Source organism: Trichechus manatus, unplaced genomic scaffold, assembly GCF_000243295.1.
Source record: "Trichechus manatus latirostris isolate Lorelei unplaced genomic scaffold, TriManLat1.0 scaffold00213, whole genome shotgun sequence".
Lineage (NCBI taxonomy): Eukaryota > Metazoa > Chordata > Mammalia > Sirenia > Trichechidae > Trichechus > Trichechus manatus.
The window spans coordinates 2,185,559-2,208,822 of NW_004444149.1; the positions used below are offsets into that span (position 1 = coordinate 2,185,559).

At 53.0% G+C, this 23,264-nt stretch overlaps 1 protein-coding gene across 2 annotated transcripts in view; it reads left to right on the forward strand.

Annotated features, from left to right (window-relative positions):
* The first annotated feature begins 1,237 nt into the window (after positions 1 to 1,237).
* KCNN3 (potassium calcium-activated channel subfamily N member 3) overlaps positions 1,238 to 23,264 on the forward strand; it is a 186,662-nt gene continuing 164,635 nt past the window's right edge. The window contains exon 1 of one of the 2 annotated variants that reach the window (XM_004388556.1): positions 1,238 to 2,424. In XM_004388556.1, the coding sequence (XP_004388613.1) occupies positions 1,531 to 2,424 (894 nt within the window). In that variant the 5' untranslated portion in view covers positions 1,238 to 1,530. The remainder of the gene's footprint in view (positions 2,425 to 23,264) is intronic. The other variant, XM_004388555.2, reaches the window with a different exon arrangement.

Below are 23,264 nucleotides of genomic sequence, written 5' to 3' on the forward strand. Positions count from 1 at the left end.
TTCTCCTGTCCTTCCTTTTTCCCACCCGTGGAAGGTGCTGGCCAGAAGCCAAAGGGTGATGAGGAAGCAGGAGCCAGGCAGGATGATGCCTCCCTCTTCAAACCCTAGGAATGCCTGGGAATCCCGTAATACTCTCTTCCTCACTGATCCTACTACAGCTGCTGCTGTGAAAATGGAAATGAATGCAGCTCCGGGCCCATTCCTTTGGAACTCCCTTTGCACACAACGGGAGCTTAATAAATACTTGATGAAGGTGGTTCTGAACCTGGGAAGCCAGCAGCTGTTCTCAGCTCTAACTTTCAGAGACCCATGGGGTAAATCAGGATGGGAGCGACCACGGGGGTCTTGAGTCTTCCTGCCAGACTCTCCTGGTGGAAAGCAACCTGGGAGATGGTGTGGGAGCCGTGGGGTCAGGCTGGCCTGGGTTCAAATCCCAGTACTATTAATTACAAGCTGGGTGACATCTGGCCAGTTATGTATCTATGCATGAGTTTTTTTTTTTTTTTACAGTTTTCATTGGTAAGAGGAAAATGATGACATCATTTTCAGAGGGTTGATATGAGGGTTAGAAACAATAGAGGGGCGCCTGCACACACATTGCAGGCGCTCAGTCACGGTAGGTGAGTTTATCCACCTGGTGACAGCATATTGTGCCCACCCTCCCCCCCGCCCCTCGTATGACCTTGAAGTTGTTACTCAACATCTCTGAGCATCAGTTTCTGCCTTTGTAAAATGGGAACATGATGCCCACCTCCTTGGGTGTTTGGAGGATGTAATGAGATAATGTCTGAAACAACCTATCGTAGCCCCTAGCCATTAATAAATGTATGTCTCCTCCTCTTCCTGTCCCCGCATCGGGGTGCACAGCTCCCCTGGTCAGGACGCCCTCTGCCTCCCTCTGAACTATCCAGAGCGAGCTTACACCCCTTACGGCCGTGGGCCTGCCGGGTTTGGCCGTACCTGTCAGAGCAAAGAGGGCAGCTGCCTCAGCTCGGGGTGGACGAGCAGAACTACAGCTCCCAGCCCTCGCTGCGCTGCCAGTGGGGCCCGGGAGCTGCGGGCGGCAGGCCCCGCCTCCGGGGCGGAGCCTATGCGGGGGGCGGAGTTAGGAGGTGGTTGGAGAGTTAAGCCAAGCCAATGAGACCAGCTGCTAATAAGTGGGCTGGGCTTACAATGTAACAGAGGCAGGAGGAGGAGAGCAAAGCTGTAGAGCCAGCGAGGAGTGAAGCTGAGGCCGGCCTCACGCGCTCCTAGAGGACCACCTCCTGAGACAGAGTTCTTTTGTCCCCTCTTCTTCTTTCTCCAAGCGTCCCTCCTGCACTCCCTCCCTGCCCTGTGCAATGCATTCTTGAGTGGCAGCGTTTGGACACCAGGCAGCCCCAGAGAACCGAAGCAAGCCAGAGAGAGGACTGGAGCCAAGACACTCTGGTGGGGGAGCTTGGATGCCTGGCTTTCTTTGAGGACATCTTTGGAGCGAGGGTGGCTTTGGGGTGGGGGATTGTGCTGCAGGGAATCCAGGCAGTCCCCAAGATGGACACTTCTGGGCACTTCCATGACTCGGGGGTGGGGGACCTGGATGAAGACCCCAAGTGCCCCTGCCCATCCTCCGGGGATGAGCAGCAGCAGCAGCAGCAGCAACCACCGCCGCCGCCAGTGCCCCCAGCAGCCCCCCAGCAGCCCCCGGGACCCCCGCTGCAGCCACAGCCTCCGCAGCTTCAGCAGCAACAGCAGCAGCAGCAGCCACCGCATCCCCTGTCTCAACTCCAGAGCCAGCCTGTCCACCCCGGCCTTCTGCACTCCTCGCCCACCACCTTCAGGGCCCCTTCTTCGTACAACTCCACCGCCATCCTCCACCCTTCCTCCCGGCAAGGCAGCCAGCTCAATCTCAATGACCACTTACTTGGCCACTCTCCAAGTTCCACAGCTACAAGTGGGCCTGGTGGAGGCAGCCGACACCGGCAGGCCAGCCCCCTGGTGCACCGACGGGACAGCAACCCCTTCACGGAGATCGCCATGAGCTCCTGCAAGTACAGTGGTGGGGTCATGAAGCCCCTTAGCCGCCTCAGCGCCTCCCGGAGGAACCTTATCGAGGCCGAGCCCGAGGGCCAGCCCCTCCAGCTCTTCAGCCCCAGCAACCCCCCTGAGATCATCATCTCCTCCCGGGAGGACAACCATGCCCACCAAACCCTGCTCCATCACCCCAATGCCACCCACAACCACCAGCACGCCGGCACCGCCGCCAGCAGCACCACCTTCCCCAAAGCCAACAAGCGGAAAAACCAAAACATTGGCTATAAGCTGGGACACAGGAGGGCCCTGTTTGAAAAGAGAAAGCGACTCAGTGACTATGCTCTGATTTTTGGGATGTTTGGAATTGTTGTTATGGTGATAGAGACTGAGCTTTCTTGGGGTTTGTACTCAAAGGTAGGGGCTGCGGTTTCTCTTTATACCTTGAACAAAAGGCATATGTAGGTAGTGAGAGAATGAGAGAGAGGAGCGAGAGAGAGAGGTGGTGGGCAGAGGCGTTTGCTCAATTCTATTCAACGCTCTAACTTCCCATGGTTTTCTTTCTTAATCCTGGGAGAATTCATTCCTCGCTTTCTTTGTGGGGGGGACATCCCCGTCCGCTGTGTGTAATTTGCAGACTCTGTGTTAGGGAGGACTGAAGAACCCCTTCTGAGAAATCATTTTTCCTCCTGGCTCACTTGTACTAAAGCATAACCCAGCAGCTTAATGCACCAATTAATTACACTCTGCCTGGATGTGTTTGCTAGTTCCTGCGACTTCCCCTCCGCTCCTCCCCTCCCTGCTCCACTCCATTTTCCAGAGGATAAAAAAGAAATAAATGTCAGGGTGGGGGGTGGGGATCCCCCACCATTTCCCCTTCCCTCCCTGGCTTCCCCCCGCTTCCCAAGTTTCTCTTTCCCGAGAGACTCCAGGCAAAATAGAATAGCACCCATGCCCTGAGTCTCCCCAGAGGACACCGGGGTAAAAATACAGGCAGAGGAAATCAGCGGCCAGTCCCTCAGGAAAGAGAACTCAGAATAAACCTACTGCTGCCTGGTAAACATCCCCTGATAAAAATGGCTACAGGTGTTAGCCTGGGAGAGCAGACAGGCGCCGCCTTGGCACCCCCCGGGGGAGCGCCTCTCCTTTGGATAGGATGACAGGCTTCCCGGTTGGTCCCCGCCAGCCCGTGCCCCTGGCTCAGCCTGGCTCCCCCTCCCACCCCAACTCCTTCTCCCCGGGATAAATAAAGATGAGCGTGTGTGAGTGTGTGTGTGTGTGAGCGTGTCAGAGCGTGCTCACATGGAGAACGGCAGGGACCCGCTTTGGCAGGGGAGCTGGCCCTCAGCTCCAGCCCCCCAGATGGAGGGGGGGCTTCCCTCCCAGAGGGGGCTCGGAAAGCGCGTCCTCCAAGGGATGGGGATTGAGGAAGGTGGGTGTCTGTCACTGCTCTGTGCGCTGGGGAACCCTCCTGCTGCTGGCTGGCAGGCTGGGAGACCTGGGAATCGTTGGACAAGTGGATTTTTTCCCACTCTGCCCCTCACTCCCGATTTGTTAGTGTGTGTGTGTGTTTCTGCTGGTTGCTTGGATTTCTCGATTTAATTGTCATTTTGGGCCGGGGCTGGCCAGGCTGGCCGGCCGGGAGCTGGGAGGGGTTCAGCTGTTGGAGGTTTCAAATGGAGCTTGTTTCAGGCAGGGCACAGCTGCTGCGAGACTGTCACATTCCTTGCTGAAATCCCTCAGCAAAAACCTAGGAGGTGCTGATCGGATTTCCCCCATCCCCAGACCTGTGCTCTGGCCACGGATGGAGACGGGTGGGGCAGACCTGTCAGTCAGCCTGAATAGCCAGAACCAAGACTTTCAGGCCGAGGGTCCTGGGGACCCGGCGGCGCGGAGGGGGCCACCCCGGCCCAGGGCGGGTCCTGGAAGCGCCTTCGTCTAAATTGCTCCAGGATTTGAGCCCCCCAGGGAGCAGGAGCGAGCGGGGTTTCCCCCTGGAAATCACAGCTCACTTAGTCATTCCCTGTAATGAGGCTCTGAGTTCTCCTCGCTGCCTTCTCAGAACCGCCTCTCCCGCTGTGCGCGCGCTGGCTCGGGCAGATGGGGCTGTGAGCCTCATCAGGGCTGACGGCCACGCTGGCCACAGCCTGGCTCCCTCCAGCCGTCCTGGGGACCAGGAACCCTGGCTAGGGGAGACTGATGAAGGCCTGGGTGCTGGGGGCAGGGGCACCCCACAGTCAGGCCTCTTAAGGAAAGGACTTCTTAGAGACGGTGGCTTGCATGGTGCCCAGTGTGGGCTCTGCGTCTCAGTGCAGCAGGAGGTATGCCTGGGCAGGAAAGGCCCCCTTCCCTGCCGCGAGCAGGTGCCACCCTGATGGAGAACTCAGGAAATGGGACTTTCCCAGAGCTGGGGGAGGCAGACTCTGGGGGAGCGAAGGGCGAGGAGATGCAAGGTTCTTGGCCTCACCCATTTCTAAATCCCTGACCCTCCAGCTGATGGCAGCATGGAGGGGCCCTGCCTCAGCTGGGGAGATGGCCACGTCCTGTGGACCTTGGGTTTGCTCTTGGTTGTGATCAGCAGGACTCAGTTTAACGTATTCACCAGCCACCCATCCCTGCCTCTGTCCCTCCATGTACTGAGTCATTTACAGAACAAGTGTTTCCTGGGTGCCTTCTAGGTGCCAGGCCGCACGGACACAGGAGGGGGCCAGGCAGCATCTCCCTTCTCTCCTGGAGGCAACGAGATAGCTTTAAAGGATCGGAACTAAATCTGAATCCCGGCTTTGCCCCTTCTGGTTGTGTGATCTTCGAGAAGTCACGTAGCGTCTGTGAGCTCATTTCCCCAGCCGTGAAATGAGAAAGGTGCCTCCTTCTCATAGGCTGGTTGTAAGAATGAAATAAGTGGAAGGCACTCCATACAGTGCCTGCTCAATAAATGGGGTCTCTTTTTATTGTTAAGGTCCCTGGGTGGTGCGATGGTTTGCTCTCAACTGCTAAAAGTTTGGCGGTTCAAACCCTCCTGGTGGCACTGCGGAAGAAAGGCCTGGCAATCGGCTTCTGTCACGATTACAGCTAAGCAAACCCTATGGAGCAGTTCTACTCTGCTACACATGGGGTTGCCATGAGTTGACTCGACAGCAACAGGTTTTCTTTTTATTGTTATTAATAATGATGACGAGAGGGAAAGAGATGGCTTTTCTGTTCTGTGACTCTGCCTCTATCCTTCGTTGGGGCTTTAATGGGCTGGGAACTAAGACTGGTTAACAGAGGAGTTGTGTTTTGGAGGGGAGATGCACTGAGAAGGGGCTGGGGTCTGACTGGAGACCACCTTCAAACACGAGTCTGTTGTGGGGGAGTAGATGTCACGATGGTGACAAGGGGGTTTGGGTTACAATGAAGAATCCCCGCCTGGGAGAACTCAGAGATGTTCAGTGGGCCCTGGGGAGGGCCGGGCGACAGTCTCCTTTGGTTGGTTTGGCTGATCAGTTTGGAGGCAGGGGGATGGACAGGGTGACCTCAGGCACACCCATTAGATTGGGTAATTCCGCATTGACGGTGGCAAGTCCCACTGGAAGGCCCTTGGGGAAAGGATACACCTTTGCCCCCAAGTGATCTAACCTCGTGCCTGAGCTGCTGCTTTCTGATGTTCTCTGCTGTCCCCACGGGGCTGTGGTCTTCCTGTTGGTCTGTCTTTGGCTCGTAGTTTGTTACTGGGGAAGGTATCCCCCTCCCAAACCCTGCAGGCACGGCTCCCTCCGGAAGGAACGTGGCACGTCCCCTGAGCGTGTTCAGAGTTCATGCAAAAGAGACCCTTAGTGAGGAGGTGAGGGGCAGAGGAGAGCCGTCCTGGCTGTAGGCGGCGGCTGTGAAGGAAGCTCGGCTGTGGGCTGTGAGGGCTCAGCCCTGAGAGGTGCGGTGGGGCTCGCTTCTCAGAGCAGAGCTAGCTGTTCATCGTTCCTTCTGGTGCCCTGAGGCCACGTGGCTGAGGGATGCCTGAGATGGTCCTGACAGGGCTCCCGAGATAACCCTAATGGTACTGGGCTACCCTGAACTGCTTGAGGATTCCAGGGTTTTTTTTTCTAATAGGTAAATTTACTCTCTGAGGGTTTAGATGCCGTGGTAGTGCCAGGTCTAGAGTTCTTGTTGAGAAATCTTAGTAACGCTGTCCCTACCCCCTCAGTGACAGGATTAGGGCAGCGAGGATTTGAGGAATCCTTAAGTTCTTCCTGACATTCTCTATTCTCTTCCAGGGCTGGTTTGGGGCACACTTGCTTCATTGCCTTAAGCGGCCTGCTGGGCTCTCCTCTCCGCTGGGTCCACAGATAATTAGGGTGGGCTCTCCCACTCTCACCCACCCATCCCATTGGTGGCCGAGCTGGTGCCTCTGTCCAGCTGGCAGGCAAGTCACAGGTGGGCCTGGTTGCCAGGGGCCTCAGGCTCTGGGCTGTGGGCTTTCTCAGGGGAGGCCGGGAAATGCTGGGGCAGCAGGCGGCCCTCCTTTCCCACCATTTTGCACAACCTCAAACCACTTCCCCAGCCCTGGCATCTCAATTGGCTCGAGTTTCACCCCTCCCTAGGCACAGCTGGTCCTCTACCCCCCTCCTGCCCCACCCACTGACTTCCTGCCCCTCTGGCTTGGCCTCGTTGCTGAGGCAACGCCAGGGCAGAGGCAGAGGAGCGAGCATGCTCACTGGCCCGCCCGTTTGCTCTCAGGTGTGGCTTCCTTTCTTGTTACCTTCCTTCTTCAGACCACCTCGTGGGAGGCCGCCCTGGTAGGGCTAGCCCCGCTGCATGCCCAGGGGAGCCCAGTCCCCAGGCCCTTCACTCCCCAGCTTGCCGTCCATCTCTTTGCTGACCTCACCGAGATCAGTCAGCCCTTCCCCAGGCTCCAGCCCGAATAACTGAGTAGTATCACTGGTCCCAGTTCTTCTGACCCTCTGCCCTGCCCTGGTCATGGAGAAGGAAGACCGCTTTTAAACATGGGTCTGCTGTGGTAGGCGTGGTGGAATATGTTGCCCAGTCTCGTGGAATAAATGGACTCTATTTGTGGCCAGAGGGTTTTGTTAGAATAAGGAATCACGACTTGGGACAACCTTGGCTGATGAGTGGCTTTCGCCCTCTGCCAGGCCCTGGTGCTGTTATGGGTTAGATGGGTGGCTGTCGAGCGGTGTCCTGACATTTGGAGGGAGGATGTCCCAGAGCACCAGGGTCTGCAGTTTCAAGCATGCTGGGAAAGTAAAAATAAGACAGACCCCTTTCCCAGGCTGTCTCTGGGGGGCTGGCCTGCAGGGCAAGGTTGCAGAAGGCAGGGGACTCTTTAGACAATGTTTTGGCTACAGACAGGGCCCCTAGGCACGTGCTTTAGCTTCACAAGTCACACTGCATGCCTGGCCCAGAGGAGGTCAACAGCACTCTGTGAGCCTGAAGACCAGGCCTTCTCCCACCCAGGGTGGGGACCACTTTATTTATAACCTTTGCTGAAGGTCTGCAAATGGAACCCACAGAGAGGACAGCTAATTTCTTATACACACTTACCCTTCGCGCATCATCACACTATTTATAACTGTCCTAGGGGAACGGAACGACTTCACAATACATCCGGGCTTCCCTTCCCCACTGGCGGCGCTGCCCGGGAGCCTGGCACCAGTGTAATTGCTGGGGCATTTATCTGCAGCTCAGACTAATTAGAGAGCTGGTGGCTGGCCTGCCTTTTCCCTTACTGAGCTTTCAGGAAGGGGGATTTCTGAGGCATGGTCAAAAGATCTGCTGGAAAAAATATCAGGTGAAAAACGAGGCAAGAAAAAGCAGTCTAAGTAACCTCTGTAGTGAAGCCGAGGCCTGGGTAGAAATGTCACAGAGAACAGGAGAGCTCTGGGTTTCGTTGCGGCTGTGTGTAAAGCACATCTGCGGCAGAAAATGAGTGTGTGTGTGTGACAGAGAGCAGTGAGAGAGGGGTTGTGAGGGGGCGGATGTGTATTGATGAAATACCGCTTTACTCAGCTTTGAGGCGGGCAGACCAGGGCGCTCATTCGTAGCTGTTTTTCTTCTCTTTCTTTCAAAACCCCAAAGAGAGAGAGAAGGAGGAAAGCCATCTATTCCTCTTTAAATAATGAGGGTGGGGAATTCGAAGACGGGCTGTTCTCAGGAGCTGTGGGGAGGAACATTCTAGTGCCTTTTTTTGGTGAGGAAAGTCGGGAGGAGGCTGATGGGTTTTTAGGTGCCGCCTCCCCCCACCCTATCTTTCCATCTCCAGGAGATCAGCGGGATCCAGGAGGTGGGGGCGGGGACCACATGGCTTCCCCTCTGTGCCCAGCGCTGCGTCCCATCCACAGATGCTGCTGGGTGACAGGAGAGGGAAAGGCAGGGGCTATTTGTTGGGTGCTGGACCTGTTTTCCACAGAGTCCCGAAGCAGGTGCTGCTCATGGCTACCTTTTGTGGAGGAAGTCACCAGGCCTGGCTGACATGCCTAGTAAGTGGCGCTGCTGGATAAGAACCTGAGTTCGTGCTTGCGGCTGCTGGGTAAATGGCTTATCGTTTTTCAAAAAGACAGATCAAGCTTTGTGGGCCTGAAATCCATGATGCCATGTTGGGACGGGAGGCACTTTAGCAAGAGCTTAGCAGGAAGGAGATCGACGAGGGCGGGGGATTGCAGTGCAGGTACCAAGAGAAGGCAGCGTCCCGAGGGTGCAGGGTGAGGGTGGGCTTCTGGGGACAGCCTCGGCCCAGGGTGAGATTGTGGACAGGCCCACGGTCAGTCCTTGTGATGCCTCCCCACCTGCTCTGGGGGTAATGCTGGGAAAGCTGCGAGGGGGTAAGTGTGGGGATTACAGAGAGAACCAGAGCCTGTCCGTCCTGCCCCAGCCCCGCAGCACCCCTACCCCCACCCATGGAGAGCCAACGGGGCCCCCAAACTTGAAAGACACTTCCACACGCAACTTTCTTGCTTTTCTCGCTCTCCCTTGTTCTTCACTTAGCAGGCCGCCCTTCTCCTGCGGGGCGGCCCACGTGGGCCCGGTATCTTACATCTTACAGTGTTTTTATGCCGCTGTCTCTCATGATCCTCACAGTCGCCCCGGCAGCAGTTACATTCAGCCGCGTGTCACAGATGAGAACTCTGAGCTGCAGAGGGGTTGAGGGACTTACTCCAGGTGCCTGTCTGAGGGACTGTGATTCTAGAACAAGAACTCAGGACTCTAGTACAGTGCTCATTTCCCTGTTCCAAACCCCACCACCAACCTCTGCTGGAGATTTGAGTGAGGAGACCTTTAGGCGTGTCTCCATTCCTGGTTCTAGAACTTTCTTCCTCATCTAAAAGTTCCATTTCCCTCCTTCCCTGCCTATCTATGCCTTGCACCATAGTTTTGGCTGAGCTGTGTTGGCGGCATTTGGTGCTGAAGAAAGGCCCATCTCTGCTTCGAAGGAGTCCCGAGAAAGTACTTCCACCTCTTGGTTCCAGCTTGTGTGACCTTTGTCAAGTCCCTGAACCTCTCTGGGCCCCTGTTTTTCTAGCTAAAGATGAGAGTTGGACTCTGACGGTGAACTCCTTTCTTGCTTTGAGACTTTGTAATCTGGTTCTGTTGAACACACATTTATCATGTTCCATTGGAAAGATGAGTTACTCATGGTCCTCAAACTCACGTTCCCGAGGGGGTGTCAGGTGTGCACCCAGGCAATGTCAGTCCAGGCTGTGCTGTGGTTTAGGGTCTCGGTATGTTGCAAGGTGCTTGGGAGCATCGAGGAAGGAGAGAGTAATTCAGGCTGCAGGCGTGGGGGAGGCTCCCTGTTAGAGGGGGCATCTGGGGTGGTCCCTGTAGGACTAGATGGGTGGGTCACGGGCAGGTGCCATTTCTGAGTTTGAGAACGTTGGCAGCCAGGGCAGAGGGGGCAGAGGGTGTAGTGAACGGAGCTGTGCTTGCAAGGCAGCTTGGAGTTCCTGCTACATGGTGTACACATGGGCAGGTGAGGAGGAGAGAGAAATTGGGAAGGCTGCTGGGGCTGGGTCTCATCCTGGGAGGTGCTGAGCAGGGAGCAAAATGTTCATGTCAGGGGTGAGGGCAACATGATGGGTTCACTATTTAGTACCTGGAATTATCAGGGCTCAGAGTTCTGCCCACTCAGGCACTGAAGACTTGATGGTCTTGTTTTCTCTGAGGTGACCTTAATTGGCACAGGCAGCCTGGCATGGTAGCTAAGGGCCTGGCCTCTGGAGCCTGATGCCTGGGTTCGAACCCTAGCTGGGCCACATGCCAGTGGTGTTCCTGTGGGAATTTACTGAACCTGGAGCCTCTTTCCTCAGAATTCAAGAGGGAATCATAAACCCTGCCTGTAGCATGGGGGCACTGGTGGTTCTGTGGTAGAGATCTCGCCTTCCATGAGGGAGACCCGGGTTTGATTCCCAGCCGATGCACCTCACCTGCGGCCACCACCCATCCGTCCGTGGAGACTTGTGTGTTGCCATGATGCTGAACAGGCTTCAGCGGAGCTTCCAGGCTAAGATGAACTAGGAAGAAAGGCCTGGTGACCTGCTTCCAAAAATCAGCCAATGAGAACCAATCCCCAACAGTCCGATCCCCAGCCCACCATGGGGATGGCACAGGACCGGTCAGACTTTTGCTCTGTTGTGCGTGGGGTCGCCATGAGTCGGGGGCCGACTTGATGCAGCTGATAACAACCTCTAGCATAGCACCCAGCACAGAGGGTGCAGACTGGGTCTCAGTATCTGCCAGCTCTTGCTTTTATTTGTCACTAGAAGGTGCTTCTGCTAACCCAAAGTCACCCAGAGAATGGGGACTGGAGGGACGGGAGTACTCACGTCATCCTGCTGCGCAGGTGACTGCAGAGGAAATGGTGTCCTTGCAAGGAGAAAGAGCTCTCGGGGAGGTGAGAACACGTGGAACATGCCCGCTCCTCATAAAATCAAATGCTCTCAGCTTGGAGTGTCAAGCTACCCAGTCATGTTTCTGGATGGGTTCCCAGGGGTGGATCTGCATAGTGAGAGGAAACGGGTGTTCCCGGGAGGCGGGACTGTAGAGGTGGCCTGGTCTCTGGGGCCGCCCGACCCCATGGGGCCCAATTATTCCGCACTCAGAGTTGGCAGCCTGTGGCCTCAGTGGTACGGCTAGTTGGGTGTGGACATGCAAATCGGACAGGTGGAGAGAACAAAAACAAACCCAGGGTGCTAGGCCAGAGGGTGAGGCCTGGAGGAAGGTCAGGGGTCACACAACGACCAGGCAGAAAGAAGGGGAGAGGGTGGGGCCACAGGGAGAAAGCAGCCCAACTAAGGGGCCGACCTGGGACGGAACCAGGGAAGAAAAAGAAGTGCTGACTTTCCTTACGTGTGCTCAAGAGAACACAGCTTTTCCTTTGAGTTTTCAGACAAGGGTATTTTTCTCAAGACCCTAGTTGCCTTCTAGCGTTCAGGAAGCTGTGGGGGCTGTGAGTCGAGGTTCTCTCTGCTCTCTTCACCCTGCTTGGGGCAGCAGGGCTGCAAAAGGGCACAGAGAGCAGCTGGGTGCGGGAGGGACGCACCAGGGCAGCAGGGCTTGCCCTGCGTGGAAGACATTCTTTCTTTTCTCACAAGGCCTGGTGGCGAGGTAATTGGAGCTGTATTCTAAGCGGAGCCTTGGTAACCCTAAATGAACAACATGCAAATGATGTGTGAAATAATATGCAAATGGGCATCTGTTATTTTGAATCAGCTTGTTGGGCATCTTTCTTAAAGGACGGTGCTCAGAGTCAAATGAACAGGAGAGCTGATTTAAAGGATGCTCCCTCACAGGGGCTGAGAGGGCTGGAGCCCACCCCTGAGAGCTCACAGGCACCCGGCCAGCCAGCTGGCAGCTGCAAGGGGCGCTGGTTTGGAGTTTGGGTTCAGGTCATAGACGGTACGCCCATAAAGGTTGGGTGCCTTGCCCAAGGTCACACGGACAGTGGAGGCAGATGATCTACTGACTGGGCTTGCTTTGGACTGAGGAGGCCCTGTGGGGAGGTGGGAAGAGCCTGCATTGGCTGCTTATTCTGGTCCAGCCCCTTACTGCTGGGTTACCTTAAGGCCAGAGGCTCAAACTCGCGGAGCCTCAGTGTCCCCATTTGTAAATGGAGATAACTGGGGAGAATTAAATGCGCTCATGGTTGAGTAAGTGCCCAGCCTGGTGCCTGGCACATCACAGACCACCAATAAATGGACTTCCTCCTAGCACCTTCGCCTGTGTTGCTGTGAGCAGGGATTTTTTTTTGGATTTTCGTTTTCTCTCTTATTTTTATTTATTTTTTATTGTTGTACTTTAAGTGAAAGTTTATAATTCAAGCTGGTCTCTCATATTAAAATTTATACATACTTTGTTATGTGACCTAATTGCTCCCCCTATACTGTGACAGCACACTCCTCCTTTCCACCCCTGATTTCCCGTGTCCATTCAACCAGCTCCTGACACTTTCTGCCTTCTCATCTCACCTCCGGACAGGCGCTGCCCGTTCAGTCTCATGGATCTACATGAGCTGAGAAGTACACTCTTCACGAGTATCATTTTATGTTCCACAGTCCAGTCTAATCTTTGTCTGAAGAGTTGGCCTTGGGAATGGTTTTAGTTTTGGACTAATAGAGAGTCCGGGGGCCGTGTCTTCCGGGGTCCCTTCAGTCTCAGTTAGACCATTAAGTCTGGTCTTTTTACTAGAATTTGACTTCTGCACCCCACTTTCCTCCTGCTCCATCAGGGACTCTCTGTTGTGTTCCTTGTCAGGGCGGTCATTGGTGGTAGCCGGGCACCATCTAGTTCTTCTGGTCTCAGGCTGATGCAGTCTCTGGTTTATGTGGCTCTTTCTATCTCTTGGGCTAATTCTGTCCTTGTGACTGTGGTGTTCTTCAATCTCCTTTGCTCCAGGTGGGTTGGGACCAACTGATGCATCTTAGATGGCCACTTGCTAGCTTTTAAGACCCCCGATGTAACTCACCAAAGTGGGATGCAGAACATTTTCTTAATAAACTTTGTTATCCCAGTTGACCTAGATGTCCCCTGAAATCATGGTCCCCAGACCCCCACCCCTGCTACTTTGTCCCTCGAAGTGTTTGGTTGTATTCAGGAAACTTCTTAGCTTTGATTTAGTCCAGTTGTGAGCAGGGATTTTTGCAAAACTTTTTCTCCCTTTTAAGAAGATTCCCGATTTTGACAAATGGGGGCTTAGCCATTTTCTTTCTTTTCTGGTTTCCAGTGGGTAAGATGTTGGCAGGACTATCCTGTCCCCAGATAGCTCCCACATGGGAATGCCTGGAGTAGCTGACATGGTTGATGTTACCTTACCCTCAAGGTGAGAGCTTGGGTGGGCATGTTTTTCTGCGTCTGGCTACTACCTTTGAAGTGTTCAGACCTGGATGGCATTGGTGGGATGACCCAGGGAAGGTCTGTAGGGGGCAGTGGTGGTGTATCTGGCCTAGTGTGGCACCTTCAATGGCTAAACTCCACAGGGCAGCCAGGTGTGCCAGCCTGACTCCAGGTGCCTGTCTCAGGAAAGATGTTTCTAGAAGGAGAGCTCAGGACTCTAGTGCTTCCCTCTCACTCCTATCAGGACCTCCTCCCCCCTGTGATGGAGGCAGGTATGGGACATCCTCCTCCTTACAGACACCAGCGCCCAGAGAGGTTACGTGACTTGTCCAAGGCACTCAGCAGTGTCAGTGGTAAGCATGCAGCTGGAACCCAGGTCTGGGTGTTAGTCCTTCCTCTCTTTCTTCATCTTCTTCTGTTCCCCTCCTCTGAACATATCCTAGACTCCCACTATATGACACGCTTTCTTCTAGGTCCCAGGAGTGCAAAGGGTCTGTGCCCTTAAGGACTTGAGTCATCTATGGAGATCTCCCCTCAACCAAATGAGTTGCTGTCTGCTGACTCCTTCCCTAAAAGAGCTCAGGCTTTTAACACAGACCTGGGTTCAAATCCTGGCTGTGCACTATTTAGCTGCATGGCCAGGCACAGCAGCTTCTTTATCTGAACAGTAGGATTATAATTCCTCTTGCTGAGGGTGGAGGCGAGGACTCAGTGTGGGAAAGGTCTGGTACCCAGAGGCCTCTTGGACTGTGTTGGTCAAGTGACAGGTTTTGCCTTGGTTGCTTCTCCCGAGAGCTAATGGTCACGGAATCACACAAGGTCTCCTAGCCAGACCCATGACTCCTGGCCTCGCCTGCTCTCAGCTAGACCTGGCGTTCAGCTCTGCCAAGACGCTTTCCCCTGCTCCTGGGGGAGTGATGGTGCTGAGCCGGGTAGAAGAATATTTTGGTCCAAGGCACCAGACTGGGTCCATGCTGCATACCAGCGATGGAAAGATCCCTCAAGAGTGAAAAGAAATTGATGCGAGCCGAAAGCAAGTCCAGGATGGAGGCTGGGTCATGAGGGTTTCTCGTGGTGGAGGGAGCATATATAATGCTCTGTCCTCACAGCTGACGGGAATGCATTGCTCTCATCAGATGGAAACTTCTTTCTCTTTCCATAAAAACAACTCCCGAGCAACTCTGAGTCTTATCCAGGAGGGAAAAGAGAGGACAGATGGGGGAGTAGAAGAAACATTTATTAAGGGCCCACTGTATGCTTTCATATAGCCCTGGTGGTGTAGTGGTTAAGAGCTTGGCTGCTAACCAAAAAGGTCAGTAGTTCGAATCCCCCAGCTCCTTGGAAACCCTATGGGGCAGTTCTACTCTGTTCTAAAGGGTCGCTAAGAGTCAGAATCGACCTGACGGCACTCAGCAACAACAACAATGTGCTTTCACACACCTCATCTCATTTAATCCTCGCAACAACCCTGTGAGGTAGATACAGTCACCCCAGTTTTACGGATGAGATGGTGCAGGGGTAGAATTCTCGCCTTCTACACGGGAGACCTGGGTTTGATTTCCGGCCAATACACCTCATGCCCAGTAACCACTCATCTGTCACTGGGTTGCTTGCATGTTGCTACAATGCTGAATAGTCCATAAAAACTCTCTGGATCACAACAGTCTGATCTGTACGCGATCATGGGGACGGTATAGGACTGTGCAGTGTTTCGTTCTGTTGTGCGTGGGGTTGCCAGGAGTCGGGGGCTGACTTGATGGCAACTACCAACGGCAAATATTTTTCAGATGATGGACCAGGGGCTCAGAGAGGTTAAGTGACTTGCCGAGGGTCCCACAGCTAGGAAGTGGTGAAGATGGGATTTGAACTCAGGGAGGTGTCTCCAAAGCCCGTGTTCTGTGATATGCTTTTACAGATCACCTTCTGGACTGGGCTCTTTCAAACCAAAATGCTTTTCTTATTCCCCCAAAGCTCTCCACCCCCCTGCCCAGCCCATCGCTTTCACTGTGCCATCCTCACTGCCCTGCCAGCCTCACCCAGAGCCTCAGTGGACAGTGTGGGCTCTGGGGTGGGGTGGGGGAAGAAGGTGGAGGGGTCACATCCGCTTAGAGAAGATGGATCTTCTGGTATCCCGCAGAGGCTGGTTGAACCTCCAGGAGCTGTGGGTACCTTGACAAGGAAGGCTGAGATAGTCTCCCATGGGTGCTGGAGGGGTCACCCGAGTGGTCTGCAGCACGGGGTTTGCTGTCATGTAAATTTAAGTTCCCGTCCTAGCTCTGAGGCGTCCTGAGAAAACTGGCCTCCGTGAGCCTCAGTCTCCAGACCTATAAATGGGGGTGATGGTGTTTTCTCCCCCATGGGGGATGTATGTCATGAGAGTAAATGAGATATGACATGGTGTGAGGCACCAGGTTAAAGGCTTGGCAAATGTCCGCTATTATTACCAAACCCACTGCTGTCGAGTCGATTCCGACTCCTAGCGACCCTATAGGATAGAGTAGAACTGCCCCATAGGGTTTCCAAGGAGCGCTTGGTGGATTCGAACTGCTGGACTTTTGGTTAGCAGCCGAGCTCTTAACCACTGTGCCACCAGATGTATGAGTGTGCATTTTTTCATTAAATATATAATTCCGAAAGCTCCAAACACAGGCTTATTCACCAAAACTCAGAGGTCTAGAATGAACCCCCCGCCCCACATCCTTCCTGGTTGCCTGGCCTGGCCAACAGGTGTCTCCCCTGGGCCCACATGCCCAGCACCTCTGGCCTCCACCCGGGTATCATGCAAACTCTCACACCTTCTGTGCTGTCTCTTCCCTGTTGGTCTTTCTCCATGTCCTATTCACCCATTTATCACTACCCGCCTCTGCTTTCCAAGCTTCCGTCTGCCTTCAGTAACGACTCATGAGCACCCACCACGTGCCAGGTGCTGTGCTCAGCTCTGGGGCTCCACACCAAGGAGACATTCAGCTCACAGGCTGGTGGGAGAGGCAGGCGTTGGACGAGTAATGACACGTGTGACGTGAGTTTGATAGGAGACAAAACCACACACACACGTCGCCTAGGATCGGCTCATAAACCTCAGCCCGAGTCTCCCGCTCCTTCTGCCTGCTCCCAGCCCTCCATTTCTCTGTGGGTTCATCTTGCCTCCATTTCTTTCATCTTCCCTTGAATCTATGTCCCAGGCTGCCCTCTGTATGTATATATATATAGCCTGGAGTTAGGGGACCTGGCTTTGACATTGGACAGACCTGAGTTTGAATCCTGGCTCTGTGACTTACCGGCTGTGTGTCTTTGGGCAAGTTGCTTAAATCTCTGATTCTGATTCCTTGTCTGTAAATGCCATTAATCATGGCCCTATTTCTGGAGCTGTCATAAGATTAGATGAGATAGCGCTGGACACAAAGCGTGTGACATGCATGTTGGCCCGTGCTGAGCGCTCCGTAAAGGTCAGCTGAGCTTGTGAGGTTCAGGGAAAGCCCTGGACTAGGAGTCAGGATGCTTGGTTTCTAGGCCTCTGTTTTCCCATCTGGAAATGAGTGTGAGCGTGATGATAGTTCCACGGCTGGCCATCTCACAGAGGGTCGGAGGGTCGTGAGGATCAGATGGAATTAGAAAGTGAAAGAGGAGGGAGCTGATGTCCTGAGCTGAAGCGAGTTGCTGTCCAATGGGTGTGTTTTGGAAGTGGGGGTTGGGGAGCTTTTATCTTCCTGTCCCCCAAGTGAAAACCTGTGAAAACACTGTGGCTAAGTGGATTTTCTCACTATCAGTACACAGCTGAGAGACAGGCCTTCTGGCCAGCCTCCCTCCCTGCTGCCTCCTCCCGGCAGGCCAGCCCTTGGCATGAGGCCTGTTCGTCTCTGAACCCCTAGCAACAGGGATTTAATTACTATAATGTAAGTAGCCATGGCTCGAGGCCTTCTGGCAGAGGAGGGACAGATTTGTCTTCTCACTGGAGAATATAAATCGATAGAAGGGAAATGTACCTTCCCCTGATGGACCCAAGGCTCGCGAGTACCTTTCCCGGGGGTGGGGGAGAAAGGAGGGTAGGCAGTGGTAGGCAGACTAGCTGCTGGAACACAGTGTCCAATTCGAAGACTCTTGGTATTTGCTTGGATCTTTCATGAGATGACACAGCTAAGCTGCCTCCATTTCCCCAGTGACACTGGTCATATATGAGCCTGCCATTCACCAGCGTATGTCAGGCACCTACTATGTGCTCGGTGCTGCTCTCGAGAAGCTTCCAGCTGAGTAGGGAGCCCAGGGAAGACAACAGATCATTTTATTCATTCAACCAATAGTTACTGAACACCTGCTATGTGTCAGTATTGTTCTAGGCGCCACAGGAAACACGCGAACAAACCCGTTGCCATTGAGTCGATCCCGACTCACAGCGACCCTATGGGACAGAGTAGGACTGCCCCGTAGGGTTTCCAAGGAGCGGCTGGTGGATTCGAACGGCTGACCTTTTAGTTAACAGCCGTAGCTCTTAACCACTGTGCCGCCGGGGCTCCAGGCACCACAGATATAGTAGAAAACACCCATGACAGATAAAAATCCCTGTGCTGGAGGAACTTACATTTTAGTAGGTAAAACTGGCAATGAACTGTGTGAGTTCATTACATACTATGTTAGACGGTGGCAAGTGCCGTGAAGAAAAAGAAAGCTGGGATGGGAGGGCAGGAGTCCCGGGGGGAGGGATGTAATTTTAAATCAGTGGACAGGGAAGGCCTCACTGAGAAGATGACATTTGCAGGAAGACCTGAAGGAGGTGAGGGAGAGATCATCTGGGGGAAAAGGGAACAGCACCGTGAAGGCCCTGGGTGGGGATTATGCCTGGCACAGTCTGGACAGCGCTGTCCCGTAGAAATACGACATGAGCTACCTCTGTAATTTTATATTTCTCGTGTTAGCTGCCGTTGAGTTGGTCCCAGTTCACGGTGACCCCGTGTACAATAGAACGAAATGCTGCCTGGTCCTATGCCATCCTCGTGATCAGTTGTGGATTGGACTGTTGCGATCCGTAGTGTTTTCACGGGCTGATTTTCAGAAGCAGATCGCCAGGCCTTTCTTCCTAGTCCATCTTAGACTGGAAGCTCCACTGAAACCTGTTTAGCAACAGAGCAACATATAAGACTCCACTGACAGTTGGGTGGTGGTGGTGCTTGAGGTGCCTTGGCCGGGAATTGAACCTGTGTTTCCTATATGGGAGGTGAGATGTTTACCACTAAACCACCAAATTCTGAAATTTCTCTTAAAAAAAAAAACAAACCATGGTCGTCAAGTCAATCCTGACTCATAGCGACCCTATAGGACAGAGTAGAACTGCTCCATAGGATTTCCAAGGAGCGGCTGGTAGATTTGAACTGCCGACCTTTCGGTTAGCAGCTGTAGCTCTTAACCACTGTGCCACCAGAGCTCAAATTTCTCTTAGTCATGTTAAAAAAAAAAATAAAGGTGAAATTAACATAAATAGTATTTGTTATTTAACCCAATATAACCAAAATATTATCATTTCAACATGCAATCAAGATAAAAAATTATTAATGAGATACTTTACATTTTAAGCCTTCAAAATCCGGTGTGTGTTTTACACTTACAGCACATCTCAATTCGGATATTAAGTCTTCACTGGAAATACCTGGTCTGTATTTACAGTTAGAAAAGTAAAGTCACACCCCCAAGCTGTTGCAAAATAAAGTTTTCTGATAACTGAATGGATATCAGTTTTAAATGTTAAATTAATTAAAATGACATACGTTAAGAAATTCAGTTGCTCAGGTATACTAGTGGTCCCGTGTGGTGTGTCTACCATCTTGGACAGCACAGGGCTGGGGCAGTGAGAAGGTCCATAGGGCGGAAGTGGTAAGTGGTGGGGAACATGTGGGGTGGAAGGTACGAGGTCAGAGCAGGGATGGGATCGACCGTGCGGGGCTCTGTAGCCCATTGTGAGGAATTTGGTTTTTACCCTGGTGAGATGGGGACAGATGGAGGGTTTTGAGTAGAGAAGTGACAAGGTCTGATTCACATTTGAATAGGTTCACTCTGGCTGCTGTGTTGGGAACAGACAAGGGGGTGGGGAGCAAGGGTAGGGGAGATCAGCTAAGAGGCTGTGTACAGTCCAGGTGAGGTGTGATGGTGGTTGGACAGGGTGGTGGCAGTGCCCATGGTGAGAAATGGTTGGATCCTTGGTATATTTGGAAGGAAGGCATTCAGTGGGGTGGGGAGGTCAAGGATGAGGCCAATGTTTTTTGGCCCAAGCAACTGGAAGAGTTGGGCTTCCATTAACTGAGGTGGAGAAGACTGTGGGAAGAAGTAGTTTTGGGGGGAAGATAAGAGGCTTGGTGTTGGACTTGTTGGGTTAGAGGTGTGTCCATTTCAATATAATGTGGGTGGCACGTGCCGCAGAGGTTGTAGGAGGTCAGAGGAAGGTGTGTGAGGTCAGGGAAGGCTTCTGCGTGGGCCCCTGCCCCATGACGGATGATTCCTGGCACATTCCAGGGGCCAGCTCATGGCACAGGTGGGCATGTTATAAAAAATTCAAGCAAGTTATCTCTGCCTCCAATACCATCAGTGTTCACTCCCTGAAAGTCTCTGGAAGTTGCTAAGGTCCACATTTGACATCAAATCTACCTGCTCTGGGTTGATCCCAAGAAGTATGATGATAATTAGAGGCGTAGGTGGTCAGAAGATTCCCCCAGCTTGGCGGAGAAGCCTGACTCCATGCAAAGTTACTGAAACAATTCAAAGCTCTAAAGACACATATTCCAATTTTCCAGCACCTTCAACTCCTCAGGGATGTGGGGGAAGGGATTAATAAGCAGCAGAATGGAGAGTTGGAATAACCTCCGCAAGGTCTTGTAGCTGGGCAGGAGATGAGGACGAGATCCTGGCATCACCAGCCTCATAGCCACCACCCACGTCAGTGAGTGTCCAGAGCCCACAGTGTGCCCTGGGTAATGCTGGAGCTCTCGAGGGACCATGAGGGGAAGCCATTGCACCTGGTCACTTTTGAGACTGGGAGGAGAGTGGAGAAGAACAGGAATGGCCTTTAAGATCCTCACGCAGTTCTCCCAGTGTGAGACACTGGGACCTGGGCCTGGAGGATGAGGGTCCTGGGGCCTGTGGACAAGGCCACCCCGGTTGGCATCCCAGGCCAGCTGGACACAGGCCATCTGACTTGGGTTCCAATCCTGACCCTGAACCTTATTGACTGTGTGACTTTAGTGATTTAATCTTTGAGTCTATTTGCACGTCTGTTGAGTGGGATGATGGTGTCTGCCCTACAGGAGTTTTGTGAAACGCTGTTCATGAATGGCCTTAGCTTGACACTTAGTAAATGTTGACTCTCAATCAGCGTTGGTTCCCTTCCTTCTCTGGTGGCGAATGTAAGGCCCGTCTGCGGGTAGGCCGGCTCTGCCCTGGAGTGGAGGAAGATGGTGCTGCAGGAACATCTGACTGAGTATTGGGATGAGGATGCCCTGATGGACAGCATGAGTAGGGGAGAAAGCACCTATCTACATGGAGGGAAGTGAGAAGAGAGGGAAGTCTCTGCTCTTTTCACGAGACGTGGGATCTGGCTCTGTGCCGTTAGCTCAGGGGCTCTCGTCAGGGGCAATTTAGCTCCTTAGGGGACATTGGCAATGCCTGGAGGCGTTTTTGGTTGTCATAACTGGAGGAAGATGTGTTACAGGCATCTAGTGGGTAGAAGCCCCAGGGATGCTGCTAAATATCCTACAATGCACAGGACAGCCCCCCACAATGAACAATGAAAAAACCCAGTTATCGTCGAGTCAGTTCCGACTCATAGTGACCCCACGTGTTTCACAGTAGAACTCTGCTCCATAGAGTCTGTAAGCCGCTGTGACCTTTCAGAAATAGATCACCAGGCCTTTCTTCCGAGGTGCCTCTGGGTGGATTTGAACTGCCAACCTTATAGTTTGTAGTCTAGCACCTAACCGTTTGTGCCCCCCAGGGACTCTAACAGACAATTATCCGGCCCCAAATGTCAATAGTGCTGACCTTGAGAAACCCTGCTTTCGATGACCCGTCCTCACAGGCTTGTTATGAGCATAAATGAGAAAATAAACGAGATTGCTTTATCGACTGCAAGGTGCCCTTCTGATTCCTCTCCTTCCCCCACCCTTTCTCAAGGGGCGGCCTTGTGTCGTCAAAGGCTCTGCAGCAGGAGTCAGAAGCCCCAAGTTCAAGTCCTGACTCACCCATGTCTTCGTGGGATTTTGTCCTTGTTGCAAGCCTCAGTGTTGTTTGTCCTTGGAGGTCTCCCCTAAGTGCGGCAACGGTGTGTGTACACTGGACGTGCTGTGGACCAAGTGTGAGCCTGCGTGGGAAAAGGCTGAGTCAGCAGTGATGTGCTGGCAGATGGGAGGCGGCGGGATTATCAACTTTATCCCCTGACGCTGGAATGATGACTTTGGGAAAAGGGTGCCCCTGGAATCCCCTTTTGCCCCGTGAGGCCACAGAGCTATGCTCTCAGGCTGCTCCATCTTGCTTCTTCATTCGTGTTTCCTTGAACACGTGGAGCTGAAGTCTCCATTTGGGGAAGATGGAATTTGCAGGATAATGCAGGGCTATTATTTCTGAGCTGCGTGAGTGGGAGACAGAGTGGGGTGAGTGGCAGATTTCCCGGCAGGGGGAGAAACAGCTGAGCATGCTAGCTCGGGCATTGCTAGAATCCTTTAGGGATAAGTGGGCCACCCTGGGAAGCCTGTTTGTTCTGCTCAGGACTTGCCCCAGGGAAGGGGTCACTGTCGGGGGAGAAGGGTCTGTACCACTACGTTGAAACTTGGAGGACATTCTGGCCAAAAAGTCACCTAGGCCTGTTGTGTGCCAGACGCTGGCCCTGGGGATGTTGGGGGAGACAGCGATAGACAGTATACAGTTGAAGGGGTAGTCCTACTGACATGGCGCTGAGTCAAGGCAGATAGCGATAGGGGCTATAAAGAGGCACAACATCATGTTAAAGGTATGTCTGTGAATATTAATGTCTGGGAGGCTTCTTAGAGGAAGTGGGGGTTGAGCTGGGTTTTGAAGGAAGGTAGGACTTCATGAGGCAAACTTGCAGGGAAAGAGTTACTCTGAGCTGAAGGAATGGTTTGGGCAAAGGCCCAAAGTTGGAGAGTGCCAGGTGGTTCTCAGGAAGGAATAAAAGAGGTGGGTTCCCCTGGAAGTGTTGGGAAAAGAAAATGGAACCCTGCTCACGGGGGCTTTGCACACCAGACTGAGGAGTTTGGACCTCTGTCTGAAGGCACTGGGAGCAATGGAGGACTTTTTATTTTCTTTTATTTTTTTGACTGTGCTTTAAGTGAAAGTTTACAATTCAAGTTAGTTTCTCATACAAAAATTTACACACACATTGCTATGTGACCCTAGTTGCTCTCCCTATACGGTGACAGCACACTCCTCCTTTCCACCCCAGATTTCCTGTGTCCACTCAATCAGCTCCTGACCCTCTCTGCCTTCTCGTCTTGCCTCCAGACAGGAGCTGCCCATTTAGTCTCATGTATCTCCTTGAGCTAAGAAGTACACTCTTCACAAGTATCATTTTATGTTCCATTTATGTCTAATCTTTGTCTGAAGAGTTGGCCTCGGGAATGGTTTTAGCTTTGGGCTAACAGAGAGTCTAGGGACCATGTCTTCTGGGGTCCCTCCAGTCTCAGTCAGTCCATTAAGTCTGGTCTTTTTACTAGAATTTGAGTTCTGTACCCCACTTTTCTCCTGCTCTGTTAAAGACTCTCTGTTGTGTTCCCTGTCAGGGTGGGCATTGGTGGTAGCCAGGCACCATCTAGTTCTTCTGGTCTCAGGCTGATGGAGTCTCTGGTTTATGAGGCCCTTTCTGTCTCTTGGGCTAATACTTTCCTTGTGTCTTTGGTGTTCTTCATTCTCCTTTGCTCCAGGTGGATTGGGACCAATTGATGCAT